General features: G+C 43.0%; 1 protein-coding gene across 17 annotated transcripts in view; it reads left to right on the top strand.

The window, feature by feature from the left end:
• LOC119461274 (magnesium transporter NIPA2) overlaps positions 1-25,293 on the top strand; it is a 44,545-nt gene that overhangs the window by 16,925 nt on the left and 2,327 nt on the right. For 3 of the 17 annotated variants that reach the window (XM_049672234.1, XM_049672235.1, XM_049672233.1), the window contains 7 exons: positions 30-232; positions 339-395; positions 1,839-1,929; positions 4,644-4,804; positions 6,738-7,003; positions 8,597-8,723; positions 14,148-14,366. In XM_049672234.1, the coding sequence (XP_049528191.1) occupies positions 49-232; positions 339-395; positions 1,839-1,929; positions 4,644-4,804; positions 6,738-7,003; positions 8,597-8,723; positions 14,148-14,366 (1,105 nt within the window). In that variant the 5' untranslated portion in view covers positions 30-48. Of the gene's footprint in view, positions 1-29; positions 233-338; positions 396-1,838; positions 1,930-4,643; positions 4,805-6,737; positions 7,004-8,596; positions 8,724-14,147; positions 14,367-15,763; positions 25,123-25,293 lie in introns of those variants that run through there. The other 14 variants (XM_049672243.1, XM_049672238.1, XR_007468320.1 and 11 more) reach the window with 14 other exon arrangements.

The raw sequence follows: 25,293 nt of genomic DNA, 5'->3' as shown, positions 1-25,293 counted from the left end.
CTTTTATTTTTCCCACTTTTCACCGGCAGCACCTTCAAGAATTAGCCCATGGATGACGATCCCGCTATGTCGACGACGTCTAACGACTTTGACCTAAGCGACGCACTTGCCAAGAGCCATTTCTACACTGGCCTCATATTGGCAGTCAGCTCGAGTGCCTTTATTGGCACCAGCTTCATTGTAAAAAAGAAAGGTCTCCTACGCATCAACAGCAAGGGCCAGACAAGAGCAGGTATTCAGCATTCATGGAACAGGCCTGCGATTGCTTTTCTTACATCAAAGTTTGTTATTGCAGCAGTTCTTCTGACTGGTTTTCTTTTTTTTTTTTTTTTCTCCAGGAGCTGGGGGCTATGGTTACCTCAAGGAATGGGTGTGGTGGGCCGGGCTCATCCTCAGTGAGTACAGTGCAAAATTAATCTATTTCTTAGAATTTGTTTCACTGCTTTTACAGTTTAGTGTTATGTGCTAACTGCACACATTTCAATTGCTTTGCATGTGTGTAACCAATATCATTAAGTATACTACCTTATTGTTCAGCCCAGCTTGCACTACCTGCAAAAGTGCACAGGTCGGAAAGATGTTAGATTACATGCATCTGCTAGAAGCAAAAAGTTTAGCCATATTTTTTACCATTTCAAGCTGCTTGTAACTAATTCAAAAAGGTATTGCCTTCAGTCACAAATTATGATGGACTGTCAGTAAATCTGTCGAAGGTAGGTACGTAATTTTATTTCGAGGCATTGCAGACTCCACTGAAGTAAAGTCAAGGCAGTAGAATAATATTTTTTATATGTTTTCTAATCAGTACACATAATCACATAGCAACTAAATATTTATTTATTACACAATCATTTATGTCACATTGTTTATAAAAATAGCTGACTTACCAGCTCAAAGGACATGGTCAAATTAGTCATTAGCTGCAAGCATTACAGGAAGAAAAAATAATTCTTTCAGTTTCGTTAATGGAAGACAGCATGTGGAACATTTTGACCAGTGCCTCCTCTATTTTTTCAATGCCAGCGCAGTGACTCGCTCCCCAATGGAAGCCATTAGTGCGCCTTAGTTCAGTGAGTTGCCGTGATCTGACGCTACCCAGAGGATACAACTACATGTGTCACGCGTGCGTCTCAGCGCATGCCACTGCCGTTTTAGATGGGATGCAGTAGACGCTTCACGCGTCTGTCAGAATTACTTCTTCCGACTTTTGGCGTGAGGCGCCACCCACAGGGTACTCTCCCCCATGACCGTAAAGCAGAAGCGAACGCTAGCCGACGGGGGAGAGTAGGAAAGGACGATATGAGAGGGTGGTGAACGGTTGGATCGGCCACATCTGGCTGGCATTGAAAAAATAGAAGAGGCGCTGTCTTGGCAAACATGATGGTGCCTTCACCAAAGTGGGCGTATGTAGCAATACTCAGCACACTGAACTGAAGCAATGCCACATTAAGCAGGCAGGTGGTTCCGTTTATGTGCAGCACAATTTCGGAGGCTATTCCGTTACCACTTTTAGGTAGAACTGGCAAGAATAAGTCGCATATGCAAATGTGTACCTCTTGACTGGAGGTGATTTTTTGGTAAAGGCACACAAAAAAATGGAGTTACAGCAGCACTGTTCTATGGCACAGAAAAAGCACTGTGCCTCTAGCCTTCCACATTATTCAGAAGATTGGGTAGGTCCTACGTAGCATTGTGCATAATTTGTCAGGATCGCGTAGTATAACAGCTGTTACAGCAAGATCTGGTTTGTTTTTACTTTATCTGCTCATAGACCTTTCCCTTTATCTGCACATAAACCATATGTACATTGTCTGAGTTGCACTATGCCTATCTTTCAGTGGCTGTCGGAGAAGCTGCTAACTTTGCAGCTTATGCTTTTGCACCGGCATCGCTTGTCACCCCACTAGGTGCCCTCAGTGTCTTAGTCAGGTGAGGCTGCAGCACTTGTTTCAGAAAACTTGCGGAATTAAAGCTTAACGAGTAAAACTAGACTTTGAAAGGTCATAAAATTCTTGTTGTGTTGTAGTGCTCATTCAGAAGTTGTTTCCTTTGCCTGTTTATCAAATTCCTTATGAAAGTGTGGCAAGTGTTTTCTAGGACTGAGTGTTTTGTTCAGTATGTGAACATATAGCCTACCAGTGTGATTGTATACATTTCAAAGTATTTACTTATGCGAATGCTAGAGGCAAGCATTGAGTCAGGGTTAAGTGACAGATAAGTGCTGCAAAATGCCACTTTCCTAAATGATACAGTTCCTTAAGCAAGAGAATGATGTAATCGTAGGGCAGGGTTGCCACTGACAAAATATGAAATCATCACTTGCCGACATTTTATGTCACATGTGCAATCATGAAATAGCGATCAACCACTGATCACTTTGGAAAGGACGATAGATGGCTGGCACAGTTCAGGTCTTTTCGTGTACAGATGATATGTCTCTGCTTGTTTTGCTGGGTGACGTACTGTCGTCAGGAAATGCGTAATCTTCAGAGACATTTTTTTTTCTCAATGACACCGTAATCCTTTGACGTGGAGCCAACACAGAAATCTTTGGGACTGTAATCTGTGACTCTGGCTGAACTTAATATTTACCTTTTTGATATCTGTAAGAACTGAATGCACTTAGCAGATAAATTCACTGTGAGTTGCTTGAAAGAGCAGCAGACTTTGGATTTACTGTTACAGCAAGGTACCCTTGTATGCAAGCAAAATAGTCAACGCACAGTTCGTGGTGCAGAAACATGTCAAACACTTTGGTAAAAAAAACTACTGAATTCATGTTGAGACTGGACTTAGCTGAATTCCTTGTGTGTTTATATATTGGTTTATATATATATATAATGAAAGGGGGATTTATTGAAACTCGTCCGAGGATCGCAAGTGGCTTTTTAGGCACAGTCCTAGCTGTTGGCCTCCGCAGCTTGAGCTCTAGTCTCGCGCCGAAGCGATGGCAGTGCCCACGGCGGGCCTGCATGCGTATTCCCCACTACAATTGCCCCCGCTGCAAAGCCATCCTGGTGAGCCATCCTGGCGACCTAAGGTGATGACACGACGAGGGGGTCGTGGTACGGCTTCAGGCGGCTGATGTGAACCGTCTCGCGGCCACAGCGGCGCTTGTTCGAAGATGGTGTCACCGGTTCGACCACATAGTTGACAGGCGATGTACATTCGATGATCCGGTACGGACCCTGATATTTTGGAGCGAGCTTTGGGCTAAGGCCTGGAGATTGGAATGGCAGCCGAAGCCAGACGTGAATTTCCACGGTGAAGGACTGTGTTGGCTGATCGTGGTCGCGGCAATCTTTTTGGATGCCTTGGGTATCCGACGTGAATGAGCGAGCCAGTTGACGGCACTCTTCAGCATGTCGAGCAACTTCAGAAAGCAGGGTGAATTCAGAGGCGTCCGGGTGATACGGAAGTACGGTGTCAAGGGTAGATGATGGTTCACGTCCATAAAGAAGAAAAAATGGTGAGAAGCCTGTGGTAGCCTGAGTGGCGGTATTGTACACGTAAGTCACAAAAGGGAGGACGTCGTCCCAATTGGAATGATCCGACGCAACGTACATTGTGAGCATGTCACCAAGAGTGTGGTTGAACTGTTCCGTTAGACCGTTAGTCTGTGGGTGATACGACGTAGTGATGCGGAGAATAGTGCGGCACGCTGCTAGTAGCTCATTAATAACGTCCGACACGAAGACGCGGCCTCAGTCGCTGAGCAGCTCTCGCGGTGCGCCGTGCCGTAAGATGAAATGCCGTAAGAGGAACGCTGCGACATCGCGAGCAGCAGCCGAAGCTAGTGCAGCAGTTTCGTAGACCATCTTGTTAGATGGTCTACTGCGACAATTATCCAACGATTTCCGTTAGCAGTGCATGGAAGGGGCCCATAAAGGTCGATCCCGACTCAGTCAAAAGGACGTGCAGGACATGGTAAAGGTTGCAGTGGGCCTGTCCTATGAGGAGTTGTCTTGCGTTGCTGACAGGCTGCACATGACCGAATGTATTTGCGCACTTAAGAATACATGCCTCGCCAGTAGTACCGCTGGCGGAACCGCTCGTACGTTTTCAGGACGCCAGCATGTGCTTGTTGTGGGTCGGCGTGGAAATACGTGCATATGTCGGAACGCAAATGGCGAGGGATGACGAGCAGCCATTTGCGACCGCCTGGCTGATAGTTCCGGCGGTACAAGATGGTGTTCCGCAGCACAAAATGGGTGGCTTGGCGACGAAGGGCTCGAGGGCATGTATCCGTTGAAGTAGTAGTTAGAATGTCAATGAGAGACGCAATCCACGGATCCTTTCTCTGTTCAGAAGGCATGTCAGTAACAGTAAGCGCAGCAACCGGGCAGTCCCTGGATGCGGGTGGCGTGTCGTCGGATCGCATGGGTGACCGGGAGAGGGCATCCGCGTCAGAATGTTGACACCAGTAAGGTAAAACAACACGTTGTGCAACTTGGCTGTTGGCCTCCGCAGCTCGAGCTCTAGTCTCGCATCGAAGCGATGGCAGTGCCCACGGCCGCCTGCATGCATATTCGCCACTACAATTTATATATATATTATATAGTTGGTTGTGACTCTCATGGCAATACGCTCTTATGGTGAGGGAGTTGAAGTGTGGAGTAACAGTTGTGTCTGCTCGATTGCAGTGCCATCCTGTCTTCCAAGTTCCTCAACGAACGGCTGAACCTCATTGGGAAAGTTGCGTGCCTTCTGTGTGTGCTTGGCTCCACGGTGATCGTACTGCACAGCCCCAAAGAGGGCAATGTTGAAAGCATGGAAATGCTCGGCACCATGATTGTCGAACCTGGTGAGCCTTCGCTTTTTTTTATCGCTGGTTCACCACAAACTTCATCTGAATTGATAAGACATCTTAGTCAGAGGCATGCTGATAACACACCAGAGCTTGCCTGGTGTCATCGCGTGGTGCAGTTATGTCAATGTGTCATCATGTAGACATGGATTGCACTGGGATTGTGCCGTGGTGCTGGCAAAAGCTGAATGCAATAAGTGGTCGACAAACTGAGCGAGGTGAGATGAAGGCTCGGTGTTCCCTGAGAAGAAGAAGAAAAAGCCAGGCTTATATCCTGTTGTTCACAAAGAATTGCAGAGCAAAGGATGAAAGAACGGCTAATTTGGCAGCACATAGACAGCTTTTGACACTGCAGTCATGGTCTGGCCTTTGACTACAGCAGCAGGCTTGCTAGTATGGGCATGATGAGTTGTGACGGCTTGGTGATGCAACCTGCAGACTAATTGACATCCCCCCCCCCTCCCCCAAATCCACATTGCACTTGTTGCACATTTTGAACTGCTGTGTTGAAAGAACAATCACTCAATCACTCATGAAATTTATTTTTGGTGAAAGCTGTACATTGTTAGGGTGAAAATAAGCAATAATGGCTCCTAATATATACATGATTATTTGTTGCTCACTGGAGGAAATGAGGGTTTATAATTTAATTTTAGACTGCTACTTCAAGAAGCAGGAATAAAAGCAAAAAGATAAATACAAGAAACAAGATTTTTCTATCAGGACTGCGAAGAGTCTCTATGACTTCAAACTCCGATACATCACTAAGTTTGAAAGCTAAAATGCCTCACAAGAGGGGCCTACTTTTCAGCTAGTGGGTTCACATCAATGTGGTGTAAAAAACAGTCAAGTTTTCATTACGCATGTGCTTTCTACATGGTGTTAGTGTTGAATTCTACTGTTTTAAGCTACGCTGAAGTGTCTTGCATACATCAACGGTGACCTGTGTGAGATTTATGCACAAGCATTTCATTTTCAACATACCCCATCTCACAGTGACGGCTTTATGTGATGTCAAGGTGCAGATAAAAAGGTTATTTTTTGTATCCCATATTACTTGTCCATAATTATACGAGAATCCGGTTGAGATACTTATATGATGATGATGATGATTTATTGGCATCCCCTTTGAAATGATGTGGTGACAAAGAGGCACCTAGTCTGCTTGAGTTAATCAGGTATGCTATACATGCTTTTAATTCTAGCAATTTTGTATACATTTACATCATATACACCAGGTTGTATACATCTACTCATATACACCAGGTTATCACACCAGCTGTGGTAATCCCTTATGAATTGTTACTCGACTTGTGTATATTCTACCAATTAGCAATTACCCTTTAGCTACTTTTGGTAACATGTCATTGCATAATCAAAGCCATTCCACTCAAGATAAGTCCACCTTGTGGTATTTTGATGTTAGCACCAGCTTTAAAATATCCATTCACAAATTTCCAGCAAAATGCATTGGTTTTTTACTTATTACTTTCTCAGAAAGTGTTCATTGTATATGTAGAGCAAGGTTGCATGGAACACCTTTGGAAACAGGACTTTCCAATACCTTGGAATACAGCCCTCGAAACAGAGGGTAGTTTGCTTCAATGTTCCTACTAACTGGACAGGTCCTGAGCACTGACTGGCTTCCATTTTATAATTGCAATGTTTCTTGAAGTAATTAACTGGCCGCTTACTTTGTGAATTTCTGTTAATTAAAAAGTTAAAAGTGACTATCGTGCAATTCTGATGCCTGGTGGTGCAATGGACCTGTCACTGCTGAACCTTCCAGTGAACGAGTTCGATTTCACCAAAGTTCTGTTAAGTCTTAAATGTGTGCCCTAGTCATAGCTAGATTAAAATATCTCCTCACTTTTGTTGAAATGAGCATTCCATTTTTTTTTCTTCTTCCTCGCCACGCCAACGTCCCCAGCATTCATAGTGTATGTGATCTTTGTGGTGACGGCGGCCAGCATCCTGATGGTGATCTACGCGCCAAAGTACGGCACCTCCAACGTGGTGATCTACGTGGCCATCTGCTCGGTCATCGGCTCCCTCTCTGTCATGGGTTGCAAAGGCCTGGGCCTGGCGCTGCGCGAGACCTTTGCCGGCCGCAACGAATTCACCTCCTGGGTCACCTGGGTCTGCCTCGTCGGCGTCATCATCTGCATCTCGGTCCAGATGAACTATCTCAACAAGGTGAACTAAGCAACATGTGTCTGGGAAAATCTGGAAAGCACCTGTCTTCGTTTCCAAAGTTCTTCCTGTCTTTGTCTTGCTTCTGTGCTGCAATGTTGCAGATGTGGTTGCGAATCATATCTTGATAGCTGCACATTCCTGTTGTCAGGTACAACATTAGAAGGCAGCGGCATTTGTCCCTCAAAGGCAAGCCTCCACCATTGGGTGCCCACTCTAGACTGACGTCATGAGCCGGACGGACGGTGACCCTGCCAACATAGAACATGGCAGCCCGCACTTTGAACTGGGCCGAGTTGCGTCAGCGCAACTATTTCTATAGTCACGGAGGCAATCGGCTGCCACGCTTCGGTCATCTGGGCGGGGCCTCCCTGCTTTCCCAAGTTGTACCGACTATAGGACACTACAGGGACCAACGGGCCCGCAAGATTAGACAGTTTTAGTTTCACGTACACAGAAGCTTTGCGCATGCGAACATGTAGAACTCTCATATTTTCGTGTGTAAAGCTTCTGCGTACGTGAAACTAAAACTGTCTATTAGCAAAGGATTTCACATATACCATCGTGGTGATTCATGTTTAAGCGTGCCCTCTGTATCCCTACATTGCAGTGAATTACGCTACCTATTGAATGTGTGACAGCCTGTGTACAGCAGTGGCATGTGATGAATTGATGTTTTTATGTTTTCGTGTGGATTGCATTTCATATATATTGCAGTTGATATGCAATAAAGAATGTCAGTGCCGTGTCTGCCGTCTCCCCTCATGCCCTGTCTTCTGCGCTGTTCGATTCCCTTCGACATACATCAACCAGCCCAGTTCAGCACACTCCTGATGTGGTTCAAATTTGCATGGTGGGAAGCCTTACCCCCGTATTCAGAAATGCATCTTAAGTTGAAGCCCATGCCTGAGTTGATCTAAGTGACGCCTGGAGTGATCGTACCCAGTACACTCATTGCATCTCCTCCGGGGCGATCACGAAAGGCATCTTTTAAATCAAGTCTAGCCTGGGTTCCAACTTAAGATTCATTGCTGAATACGGCAGTTAGTGATAAGAATGGTATTAGTAGTCTGGGCATTCCAGTTCTTGGTTGGGCATAGAAAAACACTATTTCTGGTAGCGTAATGTTGTACAGGCAAAAGCTGGGTGCACAGCGTTTTTGATGCTTGTTACATGAGATACGGTGTGTTTGTTGCAAAAACTTACGAAATAGGTAGAGCCAGGCACATTTGTGGTAGGAAAATGAGAGTAGGAAGGTGAGTTTGTTCTTTTAAAGCCTAGATGCTGCTATTATATGAATAGTGGAGAATGAATGCAGTTGCTTGGTTTCGAATGGATTCAAAGGAATATTATGTACCATTGTATTTCTGCAAGCGCAGTAACTTCTGAAGTGTGGCAATGATTATTCTAGGGCAGCTTGCTTTTTGCTTTGGCAGTATTCTGGCTGAGCTTACTGGCTTGGTTCTCAGTGCCTCAAGGGCTATTTAATTTTTTTAATTTTCTCTTTACGATCTCAACTTCAATCTGTTTCAGTCTCTACCATATTCCATTTTGTATGCAGAGTAGACTTAACCGCTTTTGAAATCTTGTTTTCAGGCACTGGACGTCTTCAATACCTCCGTTGTCACTCCCATCTACTATGTATTCTTTACGACGTTTGTGCTAATTGCGTCGGCCATCTTGTTCAAGGAATGGGGAAACATGAGCGGCGAAGATGTGCTTGGTAAGCCTTTATAAACCATTGTCGTATATTTTTTAAATCTCTAAATGCTGCGTTTATTGTGTTAATGTGGATGTGTGAACATATGATTCATGACTCAACGCAGACATTCTTTATTTCTTAGTTTTCTCGTTTCGGTTTTAGTGCACATGTGACCACTCTGTGTTTTATCCACCTTTTATGCACCTTCCAATAGCAATACGGATTTCGTGTCTTCTGATGAAAGCTTTTCATTTTCTGGCCTGCCACTCGGCTCGCCTTAAGAGAGTTGCAGCAAACTTTGGTGGCACATGACTGTCAATACTGACAAAGCAAATTGGTGTGCAGTGTTCTAGCCAATGTAATTGTGGCTGTTGTAGTAAGAGTGAGCAATTTCAGTGTTCGAGCCAATGTAATTGTGGCTGTTGTAGTAAGAGTGAGCAATTTCCACAAGCTCAGTGAAACTGAAAACTTCATAAAATTTGTTCAGCCTTCTTGATGTGGTACAGTCATCGACAACTACAACTACATACAATTCAAAAAGCGAGAGGCAAAGTTGATGCCAGGAAGTTGGAACGAAATGTTTTTTGTTCTGGTTGTAGTTGTGTTCCACTGAAAAAAGTTCTGCACCGGTTCTGCTCTGGAACAAAAAAAATTTATCCGTAACGGTTCATAACGATTTTGGTTCGCATGCAAAAATTTTCGATGTAAAGTAACGATAAAAGCATAGTATTAATTTTTCGCAAGAAGCAAATTCTGAGATCATGCTCAGTGCCTTGAGTCAAGGCACTGAGCATGATCTCAGAAGCAGCACGTCATTGAGTGTACTCACCGTAATTCGAGACAGCTGTTCTGATAAAACAAACCTAAACACAAACGAAGGATAAAACTTCGGTAACAAAGTGTTGTACCAGTAGAAAACGAAACAATAAGCTCTTATTGCACAAGCCCTGGGTTTTGCTACGATACCAATCTGCTAGCGCACTGAGCAGCAGGCTTAAATTAGTGGAGCGCCCGACCGGCTATTGCTCGCACTGTGCCTGCCTGAGATAAGCGCTAATTTTAGCGTTGCCTGAGGTTGGTAGGTCGGTTGTTTTGGGTTACTGACTTTCCCCTTGATCCGAAAACGGATCAAAAACATTTCGGTTTCACTCTGGCACAAAATAATAACATTTCGGTTACGTTTTCGTTCTGGCCAAAAATATCGTTTTGTTTCGTTTTTCATTTTCGTTTGCGTTCCGTTCGGACACACTGATTGTTGCTGATCTAGATTGGTAGCCTTGGAGGCATCGTTGGTAAAAGTTTTTTCACAGTGCATCGCCTCTCTCAGTAATTGGAGAGTGCTAACAACATGATGTAGAGCACTGTATTCAGTTGCTAAGGCGTTCTGGTTATGAGCACTACAGCACAAGTTCAATATTTGACTGTGGCATCTTGAGTGAGGTGGGTAGGCAGAAGCACTGCTGTGCTTATATTTAGATGCAAGCTAAAGAAATCCAGGTGGTCAGAACTATTTTGGAGTCCTGCACTATGGTATATCTCATAGTTTAAATTCCTGCACTATAGTATACAGTAAGACCGCTTATAACGTAACCGCTTATAGTGCGGATCGAGTGAGGTGGGTAGGCAGAAGCACTGCTGTGCTTATATTTAGATGCAAGCTAAAGAAATCCAGGTGGTCAGAACTATTTTGGAGTCCTGCACTATGGTATATCTCATAGTTTAAATTCCTGCACTATAGTATACAGTAATACTGCTTATAACGTAACCGCTTATAGTGCAGGATCGGATACAATACGGTCTTTTCAGACTCCCGTTAATTTTCCCATAGCACTCTCTATGTATACGCGTATCGCTTAAGTGCAGTTGCGGGACACGAAATACCGATACAGTGCGGCTGCCTGGAAGTTCAGCAGTCAAGCTAGACGGCAAACGCTCCCCTCAAGCCACAAATACCATATTTACTCGAATCTAACGCGCACTTTTTTTCCGATAAAACAGGTCAAAAAATTGCACGCGCGTTAGAATCGAGTACGACCCTAAATCTGCATTACCATATAACCGTCGGCATTTCAATATGGCCGCCTCGTACGCGCGTCGAGCCTAGCTATCGTAGCTTCCTCCATGTGCTGCAGTACACGTGCTTAGGCAATAGTCTACCATCTGTCTTCGCGTTTTCTGCATCTGCTCTATCAGCATGAAGTACTGAGTTCATCGTGATACCGCATTTAAAAGGAAAGTGATCATGTGTGCGGAGACGGTCGGAAATCGGGCCGCATCACGGGCGTTCGGAGAATCCGAAACTTGCGTTCGGGACTGGCGCAAACAGAACGAGAGGATTTTTGCCAGCAAAGCAATGCGGAACGGTTTCAGTGGACCGAAGCAGGACGTAATCTGCGACGATCCACTTCGGCGATACGATCGCTTTGGCCCTATCTTGAAAGCAATCTGCGACGGGGAAAGTCCGCCGCGCGCCGTGTTTTCGCCGCTTATAGGTCGCGTTGAAGCGAGAGGCATGATAGCACGAAGGTCAATTCGCTCGCCGCACTTCGTCACTCGAGCGTTTTGACAGTTTGTTTCCGCAGTCAACGAGCGAAGATGTGTTCATGTTTGCTTGTGCGTGCGTGACACCGTGCTTGTTAATTTATTTAGTAAGCAAATACGGAACCTAGAGCACGGTGATAGCGATGGCAGAAATGCGCCTGGAGTGTCCATTATCGCAATAAAATAGTTGTTTTGGTTATAGTGGTACCGCTTATAGTGCGGATATTCGCGACTCCGGTGTCTTACGTTATAAGCGGTCTACACTGTATCTCATAGTTTAAATGTCAGTCTGTGGGGTTAAATACAGTTAATCAGTTAACAGCAGGAAATCTAACATTCAGTAGTGGCATCGGCAAAAAATGTAACATTCATTTGTAAAGACTCTAGCTTTTTGTTGTTTTTCTGTGCATTTCTGCTCATTAAAAAAACAAAAACAAAAAAACAAGGCAGGCTTCAAAAGCATACGCTTAGGCTGGTTGGTTCATGACTTGAGCGTAAGGAGCTCAATATAACAGCACATGACCAAGGGACAGACAACAGCGCTGAACAAACAACTAAATGTTTATTCTTTCAAGCAACATATATAGGTACCACTTTGCAAGAAAAACCTCAAAACACATGAAGGGAGCATATGTGGAAGTAAAAAGAAGGTCATCATCCAATAAGAATGACATTCCCTTCAGAAGGAGTGAAATTGAAGGAAAACATGCACAAACTTTGCCACTCTTCTGGATATGGAAGGCTTCAGAGATAAGTCCACGCGCTCATCGAGATAGTTTACCCACTGTGGTGGCATAGCGGCTTTGGTGTTGTGCTGCTAAGCCTGAGGTTGTGGGATTGAATCCCGGCCACGGTGGCCGCATTTCGATGGGGGCGAAATGCAAAAACACCTGTGTGCTGTGCTTTGGGTGCACATTAAAGAACCCCAGGTGGGCAAAATTAACCTGGAGTCCCCCACTACGGCATGCTTCGTAATCATATCGTGCTTTTGGCATGTAAAGCCCCATAATTTAATTTAATTTAATTAATCGTCACGATAGTTTGACAGTATGACACAATCTTTAAACAGTGGCTCACAGCCACGTTCAGTGCAATGCAATGACAAGTGGCTATCTCTTCCTTGCTTACTGGTATTATGCGAGTGTTCGTGCATGCGGTCAAATACAAGCTTTAAATACACAAATAGGCTCGAAGCGTTCCGGCGTTGCTGTCATTCACGTACGACTTCAACTGATGGCTGTGGAGATGCGGACTCCGCCGCTTCGTTTCGGTTGGACGCTAGCGCCGTTCTTGCTCTTTTTCGTCGCACATTTGCGGCGCTCCTCGCTCACCGAGCTCCGAAATTAGTCTGAATTGCGGACAAATAAGTCCGAATTAACAAGAGTTTGATTGCATTGAATAATGCATACGCTGGCCGGCAGCGCGCTTCTTGTTGAGAAGCGTGCTCACTGCCGCCCTTGTCGGCAAGATTTGGCCGCGGAAGCCGCATTATGACCGGTATTTCGTCTCACGTGGCTGCACTGTAAGCGGTGTGCATATACATGGAGTGCTATGGGAAGATACATGGAGTGCTATGGGAAGATTAACGGGAGTCTGAAAAGACCGTACTATATCCGGTCCTGCACTATAAGCAGTTACGTTATAAGTGGTCTATACTGTATATAGGTACCACTTTGTAAGAAAAACCTCAAAACACATGAAGGGAGCATGCGTGGAAGTAAAAAGAAGGTCATCATCCAATAAGAATGACATTCCTTTCAGAAGGAGTGAAATTGAAGGAAAACATGCACAAACTTTGCCACTCTTCTGGATATGGAAGGCTTCAGAGATAAGTCCACGCGCTCATCAAGATAGTTTACCCACTGTGGTGGCATAGCGGCTTTGGTGTTGTGCTGCTAAGCCTGAGGTTGCGGGATTGAATTCCGGCCACGGTGGCCGCATTTCGATGGGGGCGAAATGCAAAAACACCTGTGTGCTGTGCACTGGGTGCACATTAAAGAACCTGCTCCGTTGCTCGCTCATGCGCTCCAGCTACACGCCGCCACTTGTTAAATGCTCTCACGTCAGCAGCGGAGGGGCGCGTAAGGTGCGCTTCGTGCACCGTCCGCTAGGGGGCTACGCGTTGCGCCCTCTTTTGCTCCCTCGCTCGTTCCTCTGTGCGTGGCGGTTTCCCGCCCGTTCCGTTTGCCATGGAAGTAGACGACGAGGGCGCCGAGCCAAGTGTTGTGTACACAAGGAAAACACAAAGTTAATCCAAACAATACACCAGGGTACACCAACGCCGAGGTGCGGGTGCTGCTAGCAGACACCTAAGTTAAGGATTAGGGTCGTTTCTCATTTTTTCTAGAAGCACCAAAGAGAAATATAATTTTAGCTGCATAAGTTAATTGACCTTTTCATTATATCTAAAATAGTCACTTTTACCTTAAAGTAAGCCAAAAGGAAACTAAAAAATGAAAGACTGGTGGTGACATCGGCTGGAGCCTAGTCAATTCTTTATTAGTAAAGATGGACAACATTGTAGTTCTAAAAGGGCAGAAAACTAAACTTTACATGTTTCAAGAATATTTACTGGGCCACAGTCGGCCAAATACGAAAAAATGCTTTGAAATCCGTAATGTAACACTGACATACTGGTGCAAGGGTTTCAGTGCAAGATTGCAGAAAATCAGTTTTTACCTTAATTTTGTCTTATAATCAAACTCTTGCCATAAAATTAACAAGAACAGTTTTGAACAAATACTTTATCAGTTTGTGTTTCAGCTTGTATATTATGTAACCTATCAATCAGTATTAGTGTTTCTCTGTAGTGTCCATTTAAGCCAGTGTTCAGGTTGCAGCTTTGCTAGGGGAAAAGATGGTGGGAGCACATAAGTAAAACAAATAGCATTGCTCTTTTTGCAGGCAGCCTCACAGGCTTCATGACAGTGGTGTGCGCCATATTCCTGCTAAACGCCTTCAAGGACTGGGATGTGTCCCTCTCCAGCCTCCAGGGTCTGCTCCAAAGCACGCGCGAACAGCAGCAGCAGCGCGGCATTATTGACGGCACTCTGCCAGACTTGACCACCGCCCTGCTAGACTCCCCGCCGGCCTCTTCGCATCGGTCATCAGTCCTAGTCTCTAGTGGGTACCAGCGCATGAGCTCCAAAGATGATCCACTCGCTATCACTAGCATACACTGACATCGGCCCCTCTTAGGCCTGAGCGATGAGTGTATTCTTCAACTCGCATTTTGCGAAGCACAGAAGAAAGTAGGCCCAAAACAGACCCCTCTGAGAGAGATGGCTCGCAGGCACATTTGAGCAATACTGTGGTTATCCATCGGGGCAGGAGTGTCTTTAGTGAGAGCGTGGTCGGCTTATCAGGAACTGTTAAGCCTTTTTATGTCCAAGGCAGTGATAGGGAGCGTTCCAGTGAGAGCATTCAGCCCTTGTGTGTAGTGAGTGCAGAGTACCAAGATGATTAGAGGGAAAGTGTGAAAGCATGGCCAGCTATACCAGCAGTGCTGTCTTGTGAACCACCACCATGATCAGCAAGTTTGCAGCATATACAGCAGTATAATGCTTGTATGCTTACCTCAGGTTAAAGATATGCCAGCTGCTCTTATCAGTTTTGTCAGAGCAGTTGATGCCAAGGTTAAAAAGATGTTCAGACATGGATATTGCAGGTAACCATAGCATTGCTGCTGTTCAGCTTGCATGGTTAGCCACACAATCATTAGCGAGCCTCCGAGGCAATTTTGTATGCTTGTTTTTTAACTGGTGAACGTTGAGGAGGTAGTGATCTGCACTTTATGAGTGATTATCCATTTCTTAGTCGCACAAACTGCTGTTATGACAAAACTGACAAATACAGTGCATGTTTCCTCTTTAGCTGGATGAAAGTGTACATAGCTTAGAGCCACTGTCTGATTCATGTTGTGTGTGCATCCTGTCTCACTGATGACAATGGTGGTTATCCCTAGGTGGCACTGCCGGTACGCATTCTCACATTCTCTTTAATATCTTGGAATCCTGTGCCACATACCAGTGCCAAAAATGATGGTCGCTGTTGCTAGCATACACTGACACCGCTTCACTTGCACTGACTGCTTCACCTACATTGACAACACTTGCACTTTCCATAACTTGCACTTTGCAAGGCATAGAAGTGATTGAGCCCAAAACAATTGTCTCCGAAAGGGATTCCTCACAATGGCTGTAAGTACACTTGAGCAGCAATGTAGTGATATTTTAATGGAATATGTATTATCCAGCAACAGCTCAGTGATCTTGCAGGAATGTGTTGCAAGAATACTAAAATTGATAATGATAGACTATATTTTTGAAGTTTCAGGTTAAACCAGTTTTACTGTGAGCAGAAGCTCGGTGAACCAAGAAAGCAAACATGTAAAACAAATGCAAATAGTGTTTTGTGCAACCTGTCGATTTAAACTTGTTTAGAGTTTCTCTTTAGTGTGCTTTTAAGCCCTGTTATATGCAGTGTAGTTGTAAGGGCTCTGCCGGTGCTGATTTGTACAGTCTTGCAACTTTGAAGTGGAAGCAGGAGCATCCTCAGCATTACCTGACTGATTGTGAGGCAAGCGACAGCTTTAGTGCTTTCCGGAAAGTCTTGCTCGTCATCGAGGAGCCAAGGATTTCGCCATGTTTTTAAAGATATCTTGTCTGTCTTTATCTTCTTTCACAAGCTAGCCCAAGTTGTCCGTATGAAGAGCCAGCACTCCATTGTAAGGAAGCTGTTTTCATTCCATCATCATTTTTTTTTTCTTTCTCTAGAATAGTAGACAAGCCTGTTGGAGTCAGTTTATTGAGCTGGATTGGTTAACGCATTATGTATAAATGTGGTCGATTGTTAATTGTGCACTTTTGCTGACTATTCTTTACATGAACATTTTTTATTTCTCAGTGTGTTTGCACTGTATGTACAAAATAGCAGTTTCCTAGCCAAGTTTATGTTTGTTAGCCTGGTATTTATGATTCATTGCATGTTATGTATGCAATGCATGTTACAGTACGTGGTCGAGTAGCAGGCATTGGTAACCGATGTTTCACATTGTTCAGGCTCAGTAATTACTTGGGCATTCTTTGAAGACTTTCATGACCTAAAACATAGCTAAGTCCTCCCAATAACCAGTGCAACACCTTGTACGTTTTTGCCTGTTTATTTGGCACTGTGGATGCCAAGTTAACTAGGTTCACTAGAGTGGGTATGGAAGTTTCAGGGGAGGCTTTAGTAAATTTTCAGCCATCACTCCACAGTATCCCGATGTTGACGCAGAACTTTGTCTCAAGTCGTGCTGCGACTACCATTCTGTACTGTATGTTGCATCAAGTGGGAGAGCCCAGTGCAAATACCTCTTCCAACTAAACCACTGGATTGTCTGTGCTCAAATTTTGCAGCAATGCTAGTTTTTATAGTGGCTTACAGTGCCCATCATCTTCCGGAATGCCAGCTAAAAAAGCTAAGCTTCTGAGTGAGAGAAACAGTATCGCCTTCTGTCCTCGGGGAGTGAAATGCCGGCCATGGAGCCAGAGAAATGCGAAGCTACTTTACTCTCCTGGTGATAGATGACATCGCGTTTTGTTCTTTTTAGCAAAAACTTCGTTTATCCAACGCCACCACAGACAGTGTATGTACACTGTATCCAGGCATGGTAATAAACAAAACCATGACAAAATTTTACTATTGATGAGCCAGCTGTTTAACTGGAAAAGTTGTTTGCTTCCTTACTAATGCAGTGTTACAGCAGAATCTTTTTCATATGTTTTGAAATGTATATAGTATAATGAAGAGGTATTGTGTGGGAAACCTTATAATCCAGTTTGATATCAGTGTTCTTTGTCGGACGATAACGTGATTCAGGAATGTATCAGCAAGGCTCAACTAAGTCAGATATGTTAATGCCAACTGTGTCTTGCAAGTGCCTATAGTGTACTTGCAATTTTTTTTCCCCCGTGGTATTCTATTAAGGTGTTTAGGTCGCTAAGTACAGTTTTGTTAGCTTGATGTCTTTCATGTACAGCGAGCCACAGTTTGTATTTCATATTTTCTATTGCACTGCCCTGCTTTGAACATTTTCTGTGATGGTGAATTTTTATGCAGATCGTGAAGAGTTGGTGCTTTACTTAAATATGGCCTAATAGTGTTGCTATTTGCCTTTGTGAGGTCATTACTTGATTTCTAGAAAGTTTTAACATGACCCTTAAGTGCATTCATGGTCATCTTTTAAACGAGCAACTTCTGTAGACATGTTTCGTGCCGCGCAGGCCACGGTACACATGCCAGACGAGGGGGTGCAGAAATATAGCTGTAAAAATAGAGGTTATACTAATTAGCTATGTTTTCTTGACTACTTATAAAAGCCCAAATTTATGCGCATCTTTGCAGACTGCTTGCAAGGTGTTTTTGAAAGCATGTTTGAATGCATACCACCTTGCATCACTCAACCGTTGTGTACTGTACAGTAAGGTTCATTCATAAATGGAACACCCTAGAAGCATAAAGACTTGTACAGGTTCAACATTCCTATAACTTCAAAAAAGTGGGTAACATAAAGTGTAAGGCATAAAGGCTTGTGCATAAAAGATAGTTTCCAGGCTCATGTCAGCTGAACTGTAATCAATAGCAGAATACTCAGTGTTCCGATTCAGAATGGGCCATACTGTACAATGCGTGCTGAACTGCAATGTTTTTTTTTTGTTTTTTTTTCATTCGTTTGTATAGTTTCGTGCACTTATGAGGGCAGCCATATAACCTTGGTTTTTCCCTCCCAAAATATGAATTACAGTTTATTCAGTGCTATTGTTTAAGAGGTTACACATTGTGTCGCTAAAAAGTTGGAAATGTAGAGAATTCAGGATGGCTGCAGTGCTGTGTTAAGGTCTGGATGCCACCTTGTGTTATCTTCATCCATTTTGATCACACTATAACTGTTTGGTCATGCTTCTCAGTACCAGCCACACAGGAAGACATTACAGGAGCACTGACTTGCCCATCGCGCGATGCATTTGATGAGAGCAGGAAACATCTCAATAACAAAGTAGGCCTAGTTACACTCCTTGCTAGTTATATGCAACAGTTGGCCTACTCCAGCACTTGCCGAAGTCGCCAAAACGTTATAAGAGGGTGCAGCAGTGTTGCATGGCTGATGCTAGGTGCCAGTGCTAAATGTCAACACCACTGTGTTGATGCCCTGCACCTGGTTATTTGCATCTCTAAAAAGGGATTGGCTTACTTCTGCACTTGCAGATATTGCCATGGTTGCAAACATTGCCATCATTGTAAGAGGATACAGGCGCCATGTTGCGGTGACTGATTTTTCATGTCACTGGTAAATGTCAACACCACTCATATGTTCCATGGCTAAAACATTCTTTGTTAGTTATCTTGTGTTGGAATAGGCTCATTTGGCTGGCAGTTTGCCTCTTTGCAGACTTGAAGATATTACCAACATTACCAGCATTGTAAGATGGTACAGGATGAGTCAGCACTCCTGTTGATCTTGCTCTGTGGCAGTGGTCTCCACGAGTAAGTGCTACACAAAGTCAAACTCCCCAAAGACGTCCAGACATTTGTAATACAAACACACAGGTTTGACTGAGTGTGTGACAAGTTGAGTGCATGGTTGTGGAAGTGACAATGTAGAGGTGTGAAGTGTTTGTATAAACATTGTAATGGGTAGTAGTTTTTAACATAGCTTTTCTTCTCACTTTTCTGGGTGCAAAGTGCTTATAGTGAGAGTGCAATGTAGCATGAACAATGTACACAGAGAATAGAAATATAATTTTGTCATGATTTTAGCGTACGGTTGGTCATTTCTGATGACTGTAAATAGCTAGTGTCAAACCACAGCAGCAACAAAATTGCAGTTCAAGCAGCTGCAGCTGCCTATCATACAACACTGGTCATGCAACTTGACTGTCATGGCAGCTGGTCAGCCAAGATGCCCACTCATTGCATAACTATATGTAGCCTTTGCAAACAGTTTTCATTTCTTGGAATTCCTAAGGTGTGCTTTAGGGGTGTCCATCTTCATCGAAGTTATTCACATTCGAAGAGTTCATTTTTGTGCACGAAGGTACCGAACTTAAAGCTGTCTTTCTTCAGTGTGCTTCAGTGAGCCGTAATGCTTATCTCTATTAAAGATTTTTGGTTGTGTTTGTTATTGACTGTTGATGCCTTTTCTAGCTCGATAGAAGTATCTGCAACTGCCTCCAGTGTTGCAGATGTTACAGATTTTAAGCATTGTGAATAGGTTGTTGTTTGCTGCATGTGGGCAAACTTTGCACCTTAGAGTGTACTGATTTGTACAGTGTGCCATGAAAAATAGCAGAACAACGTGCCATGTGCAATTAAAAAACTGTGTACAGTGTACACTCAGCTACTGAGAAAAACAAATAAAGCTACAATTCTCGCCCAACCTGCACATGCAGCCTAAATTTGTAGTGCGCAGGCTGCAGCCTTCATTCCTGTGACATACACTTTAAGGCATTGTTTGGTCATTTTAATCAAGCAAAAGAAAGAAAAACATTAATATATGTGAAAAGTGTATATTTGAATCACTCCTTGAATAGTCGTTATGAAGTAAGGCAGTCTGGGGACCCATCAATTTTGTTGCATGAGTAATGAAACACCCAAAATATTGCACCTTGCACATTCTTGGTATACCTATGCAGAAAGCATCATGTGATGTGACTGGTGTTCCTCGATGACTTTTAAACGTTTGTAACCTCTACCAGGGCCCTCTAGTATTGTCACACTTAAGTATGTTACCTTTCCTAGCTTTGCTTGACTCTTATGAGCAGTCCTCCACAAGTATGCTCCGCACAATGTGCAACTTGTGATACTGCAACATGATGGCTGAACAGTGTTTAAACTTTTGCGTCAAAGGAACAAGGTACATCTCAAGAATTCTGGTGGTGTGCAGGTGCCTCAAAAAATACCCAGATGTTTATAATAAGGCTCTGTGATCCTGTTCCAATCCTTTTTTTTTTTTTTTTTTGAATCCCCATGTCCTGCAAACACTGTTTACACAACTCCAGGCAGTCTGTTTCGAAGATCAAACAATTTTTTTTTCTGGCCGATATGCTTACATTTTCATTACTTCATTCTCACTTATTTTCTCTCTCTCTCTGTCTTTTTCAGCTGTGAAGGCTATAGCAATCGAGGTAGTACAAACTGATTTTTCTTGGAAAACGCTACATACTATCTGTGTTGTGAATTTCTTCCAAGCAGGGTGACCAGTTTTAATTGAGATAATCAGATAGCTTTCTCAAAACAAGTCTGAGCAAGCAGTGTTGCCTCTCCAACGATAACAAATGCAGGTGAACTTTTTCTTCGTGGTCAATACATGAAAGGCCAACATAATACATACCACATTCATAAATCTAAGCCAACCCCGAAGTCTTGTGACATATGTATCCTGTAAATCATCTGCTTAGATAGAAATACTAAATATGGTACTTTGTATGTTACTATACATGCTTGGATTTGTTAAAACGATTGAGGGAAAATGGTAACAAACTTCTCCTAATTAAGTACCATCTGTGATTAGCCATTGCCACTGCAACCATCCCACTATCACACCGATTGCTATAATGATCACCCAATGCCCAACTGCTGGCCAATCAGGAGCACTACACAGGAGAAGTTCTGTGAATTTGAATCCAGGTGATTGTCATCATTGATTACAACCCTTGTGCTAAGCTAAGTGCCAAGTCATAGTCTTAGCTTGTTCTTGTTTCCGATGAGAGTTGTGTGCCTATGTAAAATGGCCCACTCATGGCCACCTCAAAATTTCGACATGCAGAAATGTTCGTAGAGATGAAAATGAACATTAGCAGACCCTCCCTTTGTATTTAACAAAAATGTACAAACACGAACGAACCAGATGTGCTCTGAAATATGTGACTCGGAACAAAAAGCCCAAATCCGCTTATATATCAATGGGCACAGGTCACCCTGCTTGCTGGGGAAGTACTCTCGGTCGGTTACTTTCGAGGATACAATCTCTTTCACGAGATTTCACGTGACTAGCACCGGACACGTTGGCGCCCACATGCAACAGCATTTCTGGTACAGAGCCAAGCACGCTTAGCACAGTGCCAAGAATGCGCCGTTTCCCCATAGACGCTGATGTATCTGGTGTTAGTCATGTGAAATCTCACAAAAGTGATTGTATCCCCCGAAGTCAATGACTGAGAATACTGCCCCTGCACAGCCATGTTTACTATGCCCCCATTACACGGCGTACAATTTACGAGGTCATGAAATGTTCCTTTACTGCAGCATCTGTCGGTTGTGTGTGACCGAATAGCCTTACTTTTATGTGACTTTCCCAAACCATGGTGTACAGAGACAATTGGTTGCAGACAAGTTGCGCGACAATGTTGCTTTTCAGCGGTGTTAAAATTTTTCCAGTTGTACATCGTCTTTTGTACTGAGCATTGCGACAGCTGCTGCAGTAACCAGGAGAGTGACGTTTTTTTAACCCAGCAATGGTTTTGGCTGTGTGTTGTGTCTGTGTGATTGATGAAGTTGCAAGAGAGCAGGCTTTTGCTGGTTAGCTCTGAAGAGTGTAGTAGAGGCATCAGTTTTAATTGTTTTCATCATTAATGCAGCACAGGCATGCCCTTTGGCTACGAATTGTAGTACAGGATCTGCCAAAGTATGCTAGTTACCATATTTGTACATACATAATGTACCTCGTCTTGAATGTAATGTGGTAGGGAGAGCTTTTTATTATATAGAATTTTTTTTTTTTGTTTCTAAAGGAGCCAGTTTCTTACAGTTTTATATCAAATCAGTTTATGTGGTACAGTAAGTGTACCCACTTCCTTCGGTGTAGTATAGACACATTGTTTGCAGTGTGGATGCGTATGTTTACTTTCGTCAAAATTGTTTCGTGTGTCCTATTACTTTGGAATTGCTCATTGGTGCACATTTGAGATCACCCTTGCTACAATCTAGTTGTTACAGTATTGCACATACAATCCAGCTTTGTGCTAACACCAGCATTAGGTTGGAATAAATACAGATGCAACAGAATCCTTTATGCCTACTCTTAGCAATTTATAAATGCTCTTAGTGCTAATTAAATATTTAGACAACCTGCACTTGCCTAACCAGAGCAACTACTGAGGCTGTGTGTGGTAGCTACATAGTATTGTTATGTGGGGTGCATCACCCTAAAAAAATCTGATACATGTCTAGGAATTTCTTATTATGCTGCATAATTTAATGGTACTGACTCTTCTCTCACTTCAAGTGTGAGAAACATTGAACGTTTGATGCCTCTGCTTTTTAAGTTGAGCTAAAGGGAACCTGCTAAAAGAACTGTGCCGTTCTTGCAACACGAACAGCTTGGTCAGCGATCCTAGACTGGGCTGTTTGGGAAATAAGTGCCAGTGACTTATGTTTGGTACCCATGTAGTTGCCTCATGTTTACTACCTACGCAGTCCTGTGCGAGTGTCAATACATCTTGGGATGACAAACCTAGTGATAGACCTTGAACACAATTGTATATACGTTACAAGGGTGTTTAAAATTTCTGGCCATGCTGCTCGAGCAATCCAAATAAAATATTCGCTTTTTCGAGTTTGTGTCGTGCATGAGTGTGCCAGATGTGATGATAAAAAAAAGTGCTTAATGTACAGTACAATCCATTTTTAAAAGGAACACATAGTCTGTATTCAAAATAGCATAACCTGAATGTACAATCAACTTTTTTGAAAAGAAAGTGCTAGATGTGGCACGTTAGGTAGACCTATGTAACAATAAAACATTTCCGAGGCCTACATGTCATAACTGTGCTGTAATCATTCCCAAAATACTAATTTGGTATTGCCTTTAACAGTGAACCGCACTGTACAATTTGCAGTACAATATGTCTTGTGGTTATTGTTTGGTAAATGCTCATGGACAGGTTTGATTGAAACTTTACTATATTAAGCTTGGTCGAAAGTTGAATTAAATTGCACCTGTCAAATAATTTTTGTGTTTGTGGTCACCATTGTTTGCCAGAGTAATGGTACTGCACCAGTGTATGTATCTTTATGGTGTCAATAATGATTGTCTTAATGGAAGCACAAGACAAAACTTACTTCATTAAAAAAAGATTTAACTTAGCATAGTTGGTATGCTGACCTTGACTATTTGAAAAACTGATTTGGACAGCCATAAGTCATCAAACAGCAATATTGCATGGAATAGTGTAAAACTGTATAATTTCGGGAATTTTTATTTTCTCTAATGTCACGAAAATCATGCAAAGGTTAGGCAACAAAAAAGGACACTATGCTGAAAACTAAAATATTTATTTTGCCGGTTAGTTCTGCTGGTTACAGGCAAGCCGATGCATCCTTCGGACAAGAAGTGATGCATGCAGAACAGGTGTGGCTCAATTGCCACGCACAAGGCTAAACATACTGCACCGTTTTGAAAAGGCACTTATCGTAAAAAAGAACTAAAACGAGGAGCAGTTCTTGCAGCCCAAGTGAGCCATGCGGCGCAATCCCAAAATCGCAAAGTTAAGTTGCCTCGAATATATCCACAGTCCTCAATTCGCAAAAATTTGTGGCCGTGAAATTTTAGCATTATACAGTATCTCAATTTCACCAGACACATGCCAACATTTAAAAATACCTATAACGGCATTAAGAACCATTCTTGTTGAAACAGGATGCCTAGGTACTAGATAGGAAAGCAGCTGGAATTGGCATTTATTTCTTTTGTCCTGTAGAAGCATATAAGCTTCATGGTGTAACAAGACTATGACCTTGTGTAAAGTTCAACACAGTAAACGGAGCGAATGACATAGTATCATCTGTGCTGTTTGCCTTGACAGCGACCACACCAAAAAAGTTTGATATACCTGCTTCAAAGCTCCTGCCTGGATTATACATCTGGTGCTCAGACCTTGATGCTTTCACATACGCTTAAGTTTCTGACTAACATGAATGTGGCCAGACTTTTGCTTGTGTTTGCATTGTAAACAAAATATGAATGGGAGCAGTATTCTTTGTCAATCATTTTTGCAAGATTTTGCGTAACTTAGCCCTGGACGCATGGCCAGCTATGACTAACGGCGTTTATGGCACTGTGCTAAACACTGTCACCCGTAGGAACCAAACACGTCCGATGCAGAGTCATGTGAAAACTTGTAAATGTGATCATATATCCAAAAGTGATCAGCCAAGAATGTGTGACCAGAGATGTTACTTATTTTCTGCCTGAAATTCTTGCCCCATCAGAGCAAGAACACTGGTGTTCCTGCATTCCATCTATAAAACTGCGAAATTGAGTCTGAAAAATACTTGGAATTAACACAGTGCCCATTCAAACATCACATGAACAATTTTTCTAAGGGCAAAAAAAAAAATATTTAATGGTGCAGCAGTTTCACAAGTTTGTCTCGTGCAGTAAATTGTGAAAGTGCTAAAACTGAGCTGCCACACGCCAAGAATGCAAGTGTTATGCATCTTCACTTTGTAGTTTACCGGAAATGATGGCTTGAAATTCATAGTCAGACCTCATACCGAAATGAGATATAACAAAATAATGTATATAACAAAAAAAAATGAAATTCCCCTTGAAATGCCCATTGAGATTCATATTGCAGTACATGCAATAATGGATATAACAAAATAATTTTGGCTCCCCCTTCAACTTCGTTATAACAAGTCTTTACTGTAGTCATTTTTGAAGATTCTTGTCAAAAGTGCATGTCGCTGCCTTGTTTCCAGGCTGAATGCAAACTGAACAGAGACGTTATCAACCATTGGGAAGAAAGCACTGTGTAAGAGCAGGTGCCGACCGTCATCTCATCTCACCCGAACGGCAAATTTGTACATATTAAAGCATGACGTCCGTGATCAAAGAGAGCGCTTTGGCATGTCTCATCCTCCTATATCTATTTACACCTGTTGTTTTCCCTCCAGAGAATTTGCAAAGGAAAGCTGTGTTGCCGGTTATGTAAAGTATCATTAAAGGGGTACGCAAATCTTGGCAAAATAAAAAAAAATGTAAAAACAAGAATCAATTGTTTTGAAA

Source organism: Dermacentor silvarum, chromosome 8 (assembly GCF_013339745.2).
Source record: "Dermacentor silvarum isolate Dsil-2018 chromosome 8, BIME_Dsil_1.4, whole genome shotgun sequence".
Lineage (NCBI taxonomy): Eukaryota > Metazoa > Arthropoda > Arachnida > Ixodida > Ixodidae > Dermacentor > Dermacentor silvarum.
The sequence above is the reverse complement of the archived record's forward strand: the minus strand, read 5'-3'. Positions and strand labels throughout refer to the sequence as shown.